The sequence below is a fragment of the Piliocolobus tephrosceles genome, chromosome 10 (genome assembly GCF_002776525.5).
Source record: "Piliocolobus tephrosceles isolate RC106 chromosome 10, ASM277652v3, whole genome shotgun sequence".
In the NCBI taxonomy this organism is placed as follows: Eukaryota; Metazoa; Chordata; class Mammalia; order Primates; family Cercopithecidae; genus Piliocolobus; species Piliocolobus tephrosceles.
In genome coordinates, this window is record NC_045443.1 from 59,851,468 (window position 1) to 59,862,057 (window position 10,590).

General features: G+C 41.0%; 1 protein-coding gene across 1 annotated transcript; it reads right to left on the reverse strand.

Moving 5' to 3' along the window:
* Positions 1–201: 201 nt before the first annotated feature.
* Positions 202–599, reverse strand: LOC111551243 (putative uncharacterized protein encoded by LINC01465). The gene is given in 2 exon segments (XM_023225118.1): positions 202–290; positions 293–599. Coding segments are annotated over 2 exon segments (390 nt in total). The 5' UTR covers positions 594–599.
* Positions 600–10,590: the final 9,991 nt, after the last annotated feature.

Here is a 10,590-nt window from a genome sequence, read left to right on the forward strand (position 1 = left end):
TGTCCCGGATGTAAGATGGCGGCGCGGGGGGCCGCCCGGTGGGGCGGTCACGTGGTGAGGAGTAGCGCGCGAGCCTCCTTAAGTGATCTCTAAGGTTCGTCCGGACGCACTGGAACAGCGGAGCGCGAGACGGGTCTCGTGTCCGCACGCGTCGAGTCGTCGCCGTCGCCACCTGGGCCATCGCGTGGCCCGGTTTCACTGTTAAGGGGTTTTCGTTTGTTCCGTTTTCGCCTCCTGCAGAACTGAACGGGATTTCCCCGAAGGGTGCTGGGGAACGGGTGGCCTGGGACTTCCCGGCTATGCCTTGGCTGCTGTTTGGCGGAGCCGGCGGCCGCCTGTGCAAGATGCGCCCCGGCGATGGTCGGCGCCGAGAGCGGGCCGACGGGTGCGGCAGCGCGGCGCGGGTAGGGGCCCAGGTGCCGGGCTCGGCCGCAGCCCAGCCCCCACCGGGGGCTCGGAGCAGGGAGGGGCGCGAACGGCGCAGCTCGGGACGTGGCGGCAGCTCCTAGCGGGCGAAGCGCGGGAGCGCTGCCCGCTGCCTCTCGGGGGCCGTCCAGAACCAGTTGGTGTCTGACTGCGCTTTTACCGCCCATTTCCTTTTTTCGAGAGGTGAGGCGACGCGCTCCCCTCGGGCGGTGGAGGGAGCGGCTTTCCCCGCAGGACACCGGCGCCTTTCTTCAGAGCGGTGGCTGACGTAGAGAACGCCGGCTGTAACACCCGGGCGCCGGCGCCGCCTCTGATCCCCGTAGCTCTCGGCGCGCGCCGGGAGCAGCCAAGGCGCTGGGTGCTGGGCGGGGTCTTCGGGCGCGGCGCGGCGGGGAAGGGAAAGGAAAAGAAGGGACGGCGGGCCGACGTCGGCGGCGAGGAAGGACGGAGAAGCGCCGGAGCCGCTTTGCTGCCCTCCGCGTGGTCCCGTGCCTCCCCTACACCATGGCCCTGGCTGAGGTAGTAGTTTGTGCTGTTGGTCGGGTTGTGACATTGCCCGCTGTGGAGATAACTGCGCAAGCTACTGCCTTGCTAGTGCTGGTGATGCTCAGCGCCGGGGAGGACAATGGCTGGGAATCCCCTTTGTTTTCCGGGGCGCTGCCTGGGGACAGCCCGCGAAGCGTCGGCGCCCGGCCGGCGCGGCCAGCAAGGAAACCGTTAGTTTCACATTTTCCTGGAAGAAGGAATTGAGGGGAGTGGGGTGGACCGCGATCTTTTTTAAAGGTGGGGGAAGAGCTAAGCCATTGAATTCCTTCTCTTGAAGGAAGGAGTGGAATTGTGTAAGATAACTTTTTCACCCTAAAGAATTCTAACGTTTCTTTCAGCAGTTAAATGCCAGATTTAGTGTGTACCTGTTTTACTTCGTTCTTTAGCTGTAGGTTGGAGTGGAATGAGCGATCTGCAGAACTGGCTTTATAGGGACAGAAGTAGACCTGATAAAGTTTATGCCTTAACATTTTAGATCTGGTTTCTGATATGCTGTCTTAGTAAATCTGAGTGTGTCTTCAAAAATGTAAACCCAAAGCAATTTAAAGTTTCTCTTTAAACTTTGCAACTCCGCGAATGAGAAGATTGAATTTATTTGTAGGTAATTGCACTATTCTGATTTTTTAATGTATGAGGCAAACAAATAAATTCTATGTACAGTGTGCTGTGAATGGTTTTGTTTTTTGTTGGGTTTTTTTTTTTTTTTTCTTTTTAGTTTAACCTTGGGGCTCAGATTCTGCTGTTGTGGTGGGTTGGTTTTTTGGTTTTTATGACCTTTGATTCTAATGTTATGTGGTACTTACATCTTTGAGGTTTTGTATGGGAGAAGAGGACTAGGAATTGAAAGTGTGGTTTCTAGATTTGAGTTTAAAATCTACTAACACTCATTTTGATTCCTGAGTGGCCACTACTCCTAATAGCAAAATACCTTTGCATAGAGTAAAAAGGTAGTTTGGATAACTAATGAAAATACTCAGTGTTCTAATACCCTGAAGTCTGCGTGGAAAACCAGATACTTGTATTTTTGCATTTTATTTTCACTGAGGGAAATAGGTGGTCAGGTTTAGTACTTTTCTTTGAACATTGATCTGTGTTTGTACAGAATAGGTAGTTTTGAAGGTAATGTAATCACAGTTTTGTATGGTTTTCTGATGCTCTGTTAAAAAAAAAAAAGGCAGTTCTTTAAACCATCCAAACCCTTCAACAGGAGTTTGATGCTTTTATCATTCAAAAGTGATCTGATATATGTACCTTGATTGAGTTTGGTTTAGCCTTGAGAATAACCTTACTTAATCTGATCTCATCAGGATGGAGCGGCCTCATTGTGGAAAGGGCGGTGAAGAACCTTATCTTGAATCTTAAGATGCAGAAAATACTTGAATGTGGGCTCTTGAAGTATGCTTTTCTTGATAGCAAAGCAGAGGAAATTCAAAGCTTTAAATGCTTGTTTTCTTAAATAATGAAAACCTCTGGGGTGCTATGTCAAATCTTGGTTTGTGGAGAAACTAATCATAACATGCTAATTGCATTATGCTTTTATTTTCCAAAACACTTCATTCAACCAACCAAGCTAACCATCCAACCCACTACATTCTAACATTTTTATGGAGAATCAACAGTTGTTAATCTGCATCCCAAAGTATAACAAATTCTGCTGGTAATTTAAACTTTCAGTGGATGAGCACACCAGAAATGCTCAGTGTTCTTACTTTATATCTTGTACTTTTAAATTTTATCCACAACTACACATTGCCCAAATAGTAGTAACATTTTTGAGTTACTGGATGCAAAGGTACTTTGAGAGGTTAACTGTTTTGCAAATTACAAGAGAAAATACTGCCACCAGCTGACTTGTTTTAGTCCCATAGCTATATTTCTGCTCTAATCTCCAATTTTAAAAATGAATCTGCTAATTACATTTGTCTACACACCAACTGAAAATTACCAACTGAACATTTTCCTTGTTGACAGTTTCCTACAAGATGAATTTGCCTTATCAAAAATACAGCTTTCTGAACTTAGTATTATTGACATTTACTTGGTACAATTAACTTTTTTGTTAAAGGTCTACTGTCAAGCATTTAAGTAATTTGTAGTTGCAAAAAGCCACTGATGGAAAGTAATAAGGCCGTGTTTTGAGTGCCCTTCTCAATAAGTACATACTAAACCGAAGGAAAGCTGGATTATGGTAATAACATTTTAATAAATGCCATCCTCAATTGGAAATGGAGATGATGCTATGGTATATAGGACACACCATATGGAGAAGATTCTTGGAGAACACAGTTTTGCTTCATACTTAAAAATTCTGATTGCTAATCTAACATAGAAAAGCTTTGTTTACAAGCTATTTTAAAATAACCTTTTGGCAGGTAGGCAAGGGTGCACTCAAGAGATTGTGTCTTGTGGAGTGGTCCCCAAAGAATTCCTGCCAGAGGCACCTGACGGCACAGATTAGCTCTTCAGTGTATAAGCACAAAGTACCAAAAAGGCAGAGATTTCTTCCTAGCTACAAGTTCTCTCACCCTATTGTTTATTACACTCCACCCCCTCCATGGTAAAGAAAGCTGACAAAGGAGGTACTATTAATTTCCGTTCCCATTGAATAATCACCTCCATAATTTCTACAATTTCTACAAGCAAAAGGTAGATAGGACAATCATCCTACATAATTTCTACAAGCAAAAGGTAGATAGGACAATCATCTTCAAAAATGAATTAGGCCAGACTGGTAATACCCAAAAGGAGAATTAATGACCATTGTCATAAACTCTGAAAAGCCGTTGGTGCTACAGATATCTAGATAATTAAGCAAAAATTTCAAAAATTATTTTTAAGATTGTGTAATGAAATTCACTAAGTGTTTTTGTTAGGTTATCCTTGTTCGGCACCATGGGGAAAGCAAAATAATTGTATAGTTAGGTCATTGCCCCAAAGGAAAACACAGGAAAGATGTTACATGAAGTGTTTAAGAATCAAAATGTAATTAGCTGAGTGTGGTGGTGCGTGCCTGTGGTCCCCACTGAGGTGGGAGGATCTCATGAGCCCAGGACTTTGAGGCTGCAGTGAGCCATGATTGCACCACCGCCGCCTGCACCACAGAGTGAGACTCTGTCCAAAAAAAAAAAATGTGAGCTCAGTGCAGTGGTGTGCACCTGTAGTCCCAGGTACTCTGGAGGCTGAGGCAGGAGGGTCATTGCAGCCCAGTAGTTTGAGACCTGCCTGGACAAAATAGTTGAGATTCTGTCTCAAGAAATTAAATAAATAATCAAAATGTGGGCAGGTAAGAAAAACATTAGTGACGTACTTCACTTTTGAGACCTGGCAGAAAAGTGATTGAACGAGCTAAAGGAAGAGAAGTATGGAGCACTGCAAATAGTATAGTATAGTAATTTAGGGACTTCTTTTGGTTATGTTTGTTGTGTGAGATCTTGTAGATGACAATCATAGTGATAACGATATTCTAGGTGATTCACAGTTTTCGTATTATCTGCTACAGACATGCTGGGAGTGTCATCAGAATTAAGAGAAATAGCAGTTCTACATGGGATTTGTTTTCTTAAGTTGAAAAAAATTTTTTTTGGTTACATTTGTTTTACAGTTACCTTTCTTTAAAAGTGCTGTTTTGTTCAGATGTAATGGAATTGTGCCTACACAGGATTTTTGACCACTAAATTTGTGAATAGGGTCCTTTTAAGGCATACCACTGACACCTGATAGTATAACTGTAGTCTTTTAGTTATATCAAATACGAACAAACCTAAAATACAAATCTTGTGTTGTTTTTAAGGATAAGTTCCCAGTTCTTTCCTCTTATTCAATATCAGACACTTGTGGAAAATATATTATTTTCTTCGAATCAGTTTACAAATTCCGTTAGTTCCATTATAATATAATTGAAAATATTTTATCATGGAAGTCAGGAGTTCGCAGAAAGCCAAACAGTATGATATGTCACAGAAAATTCAAGTAAATTAAGGACTAAAAACTGTACACAGACATTGACGGTTTAGATCATATATGTAGTTGTAATGTGTTTTCTGTTACACGTGAAAAATCCCTTAACTGCGCTTTGGTTGAGTAATAAAAAATTACGGGTGTTTTGTCTCACTTTGAATGTAACTACCCAAAAGGTATTAAGATTCAGAGATTGCTGTTTTAGTATTCTGCACATAGTATATTTTAAAGTCCTTGTTAAACAGAAGTATTATGTAGATACAGGGCATGGGCTAGTTTTAGTCATAATAGTATCACCAAGTTAATGTTACCATAATAGACGGCTGAAAGAACTGACTAAACTAAAAACAGATACATAAGCAAATCAAAGTATATTTTTTCCTGTTTTAAAAACAAATTTACGTACTTAAGAGTTTAGATGAAAACCCTAAGAATAAGAATCCTATCTGCCGTTCATTTCTTTTTGTAGTGAATGAAGCTTATACACAATAAATAAGTTCCAGATAAATTCAACAGGTGAATCGGATACCTACTATATGCCAGGTGCTGGGGATATACAGAAGATAAAACCAAACAAAAACAAAAAAACACCCTCTCCACATTATGGAATTCACATTGTAAAAGGAATACATTTCCCTATAATAATAATTACAGAAATGTAGTGAGGACAATCCATGGACCACCTGAGTTTTCAAACCTGAGTTCCACTCATACACCTGTTCTAGAGCCCTTGCTCCAAAACCACTATTGATATTGCAGTTGTATGTTTAAAAAAGCCAGTTCCCATTGATTTTTGTTACAACTGTACCTGCATTAAAAAAAAAAAAAAAAAAAGATGATAATTTAGTTTCACTAGGGCTGTTTTCTTTCTTCTCTTTCTCTTTTTTTTTTTTTTTTTTTAACGGAGTCTTGCTCTTGCTCTTCTTGCCCAGGCTGGAGTGCAATGGCACGATCTCGGCTCACTGCAACCTCCACCTCCCAGTTCAAGCAATTCTCCTGCCTCAACCTCCCAAGTAGCTGGGATTACAGGTACCCGCCACCACGCCCGTCTAATGTTTGTATTTTTAGTAGAGATGGGGTTTCACCATGTTGGCCAGGCTGATCTCGAGCTGCTGACCTCGTGATCCGCCCACCTTGGCCTCCCAAAGTGATGGGATTACAGGCATGAGCCACCGCACCCGGCCCGCCAGAGCTGTTTTCTATTTCCTAAACAGGATGACACTGCAGGAGGTACTTAACCTTTAAGAGCTTACAATGTTGTAGCAGGTGCCCAACTATGTTGTGGAGGAATCTAGACCACATAGCTAGACATCACATTTTATGATGTACACTCTAAACGTTGTAAAAGTTCAAAGAAGCAGGAGTGCACTGTGAGTAGGTAGAGAATGCATCTCTCTGGAGCAGAAATGTCAGATTATTTTAACAGTATAAGCTATGGAGAGTGATTGTGTGCCTTGTGGTGCCTGAGAACAGGAAAGAAAGAATCACGTATCTATTCTACCTTCCTTATATAATTTATACCTCAGGGTAACTAAATGGTTGTGAGGGAGATTTCCTCATTACAGAATAATTCCAGTTTCTCAGTGCAGAAGGTCTGATAGAAATAGAATGTTAACATTTACAACAGCTCATGAAATAAAGCTAGACCTCTTCAATGACTAACGTAATGGTTAAAACTATTAAGTAAAATGCTGATGGAGAAGTATTTGATTAATTAATCAGTAGTAGAGAAGTATTTAATTCATGGATCAGGCTAACCACACTTAAGCTCACTGATCAATTTTAACATTACAAAAACAGAGATAACTAGATATTCTAGTTCAAATAATTGAACTAGATAGTGGTTTACTAAAACTCTAGACTCTCATCAACTTTCTTTTTTTTTTTTTGAGACGGAGTCTCGCTCTGTTGCCCAGGCTGGAGTGCAGTGGCCGGATCTCAGCTCACTGCAAGCTCCACCTCCCGGGTTTACACCATTCTCCTGCCTCAGCCTCCCGAGTAGCTGGGACTACAGGCGCCCGCCACCTCGCCCAGCTAGTTTTTTGTATTTTTTAGTAGAGACGGGGTTTCTCCCTATTAGCCAGGATGGTCTCGATCTCCTGACCTCGTGATCCGCCCGTCTCGGCCTCCCAAAGTGCTGGGATTACAGGCTTGAGCCACCACGCCCGGCGACTCTCATCAACTTTCTAGATCTGACGATCAGTTTATTAGAAATTTAAGATATAGAGGAACATTGTTAAATCACCACAGGAGTGCAAGTAGCAAAAATCCACACTGAAATTCCACAGGACAAATGATCTGATTTAAGAAAAAAAAAAATTTAAGGAAAAACGGGCAGGAAAACCTGTAGAGTAAAATGAATTTAAAGACATTTATCAGTTTAATTGCCATGTGTAGACCTTGTTTGGATCCTAATTTGATCAAAGCTAACCACAAACACATTTATGAGACGATTGGAGAAATTTAAAAACTGATGATACTGGAAGTTAAAGAATTGTTTTTGAAAATAGTATTGTGGTTATATTTTTAAAAATATTTTGGTATATGCATACTAAATAATTTACTAATGAATGATATGATGTTCGGACTTTGCTTCATACTTTAATCCATGGGGGTTGGAAAGCATTATGGGAGTACACAGGAAAGAAGCTTGTCCTTGTGTTGATATTGGTGGTGGGTGATGGGTAGATGGGTTTTTTTAATTCTATTCTACTTTTGTGTATATTTAGAATGTTCCATAATAAAAACTCAAAAACAACATGTAAAACAAGAGAAAGAAAGATTCCTGTGGTTGAGAGGCAACCAAAGCAAACTGAGAACACATACAGAACCATGCGAAGGTCAGTAAGGTGCAGCTAAGTGTTCTTAGGGTATCCTCCCAGGCCACTTTGAAATACTACTTTGAAGTCTATCAGAGGATCAGTCCATTTTCCTTATACTCCAGATCAAATATATTGACTAATATAGTGGAAGTTCACACACACCCACAACAAGGATACCATTGTTTAAATATATCTATTATAATTAAAACTAGTAATTAGAATTAATAAGAGATAGGTGGAGAACTTATACTAAGTACTTTGTATAAAGTATTTGCTTTAATGTTACCTTATTAAACTTAGTAACTTTCCGTTTTAAATATTACTTTGCTAGTTCCATAGCCTTTTTCTAAAAGTATGCCTTATTTAAAATTCTTAAACAAGTACTCTAAGCAAAATCAGCTCACTAAAAAAATTTGTTTGGCTTTAACTGCTTTTAGTAAGCTTAGTTCTGTTTTTCCTCTTTTCGTCTTATTTTATTATTCCTCCTGTCTAACTGAAACTTTGTACCCTTTAGTCAGCATCTCCCCATCATCTTACCCCCTTTCTCTATAGGCTCCTGGTAACACTAGTCTCTCCTTTCTGCTTCTCTGAGTTTGGCTTTTTTATATTCCACATATTAATGAGATCATGTAGTACTTGTCTTTCTGTGCCTGGCTTATTCATTTAGTATAATGTCCTCCAAGTTTAAGCATGTTGTTGCAAATGATAGAATTTTGTCCTTTTAAACGGTCAACTCTAATAATTGTTCTAGCAATTTATTTGATTTTTTGTGTTTCCAGTTAGATTCCTTAATTTTTTTCTTAATCTTGTGTGTGTGTGTGTGTGTGTGTATAGACAGGGTCTCACTGTCGTTCAGGCTGGAGTGCAGTGGCGTGGTCACAGCTCACTGCAACCTTCATTCTCCCAGACTCAAGTGATCTTTCCACCTCAGCTTCTTGAGTAGCTAAGACTACAGGCACACGGCACCACCCCTGGCTAATTTTTGTATTTTTTGTAGAGACAGGGTTTCGCCATGTTGCCCAGGCTGGTCTCAAAACTACTGGGCTCAAATGATCGCCCACCTCCGTCTCCCAAAGTGCTGGGATTATAGGTGTGAGCCACTGCGCCCGGCCCCCATCAATATATAACACTTAGCAGTTAGTTCATTGTGCTTCTACGTATTACCAATGTTATTAATCTAATAATTTAAATATTTAACTGAGTGCTCTTCTTGCTTTGAATATATTAGCACACTACAAAGGTAAAAAAATGTAACCAACTCGTGGATCAAAAGAAATAATGATTTTGCATTTTACTAAGCAGAGAAATTATCATGTTTTGAATGTCTACCACATATGCCAGGCATACACACACATACATAAATAAGGTTGAAGGAGGCTGGGCACAGTGGCTCACACCTGTAATCCCAGCACTTTGGGAGGCCGAGGCAGGTGGATTACTTGAGGTCAGGAATTCGAGAGCAACCTGGCCAACATGGTGAAACCCAGTCTCTACTAAAAATACAAAAAATTAGCCGGGCATGGTGGTGCATGGCTGTAGTCCCAGCTACTTGGGAGGCTGAGGCAGGAGAATCACTTAAACGCCAGAGGTGGAGGTTGCAGTGAGCTGAGATCACGCCACTGCACTCCAGCCTGGGTGACAGAGTGAGACTCCATCTAAAAACATATATATATGAGGTTGAAGGAATAAACAAATTGGAGCATTATTGCAAATATAAGAGCCTTTTTTTTCTTTTCTTTTTTAAAAATAAGTAGAGACAGGGTCTCACTTTGTTGCCCACACTGGTCTCGAGCTCCTGGGCTCAAGTGATCCTCCTGCCTCAGCCTCCTGAAGTGCTGGGATTACAGGCGTTAGCTACCACGCCTGGTCAAGAGAATTATTTCAATATTATCACTACTAAATAGCTTTTATTTTAAAGTATACATCCTAGTGACTTTTTAACTTCGTATATCTTATTCTGTATATACTTAGTGAATCACTATCTGTACTCATTAGTTAGACGTTGAACTTAGCTGTGACCTTATCTACTACATACATGGGCATTTCCTGTTGTTATTAACCCTGGGACTTAAGTTGCTTTAGAAATATTAGTGATAATTGCTATATATATATATATGTTATCACTAATATCTTTAGTATTCTCTGCTGACTATCCATGAACCCTGTGGAGTTCATTATGCTGGAAGTCACTGTGTATTCCTTAAACCCTTCTGATTCTGCTTTATGGCCTCCTCTCTTATTGAGTAGCTTGTTAAAAGGAATCAGAACCACTCCACATTCTCCAGTAGTCAGGTCACACCATGAACACGGTTCCAAGAAGCAGAAAGGTCCTCTACCACTTCAAGGAAATTAGGAAGAAAAAAAAAAAGACGGAGAAAAACAACATGTTATTCCAGAAAGTAGTATGCAAGTTCTCAAATGACCTCTAGGCATTTTGGTTCAAGGTCCATCTTTTCTCCTTTATCATGTCACTCTTCTTTTCTCCTATTAAAGAATGATTTTTTGTTGTTGTTCTTTTTTTTTTTTTTTTTTTTGGAGACGGAGTCTCATTCTGTCGCCCAGGCTGGAGTGCAGTGGCACGATCTCCGCTCACTGCAAGCTCTGCTTCCCGGGTTCACGCCATTCTTCTGCCTCAGCCTCCCGAGTAGCTGGGACTACAGGCGCCCGCCACCACGCCTGGCTAATTTTTTTGTATTTTTAGTAGAGACGGGGTTTCACCATGTTAGCTAAAGAATGATTTTTATATCTATGTGATATAAAATAATACTCCCCTTCTCCAAAAGTCATGGTCAGTTGGATATATAAAGGTAATTGGGAATGAAGCTTCATGTTCTTGTGG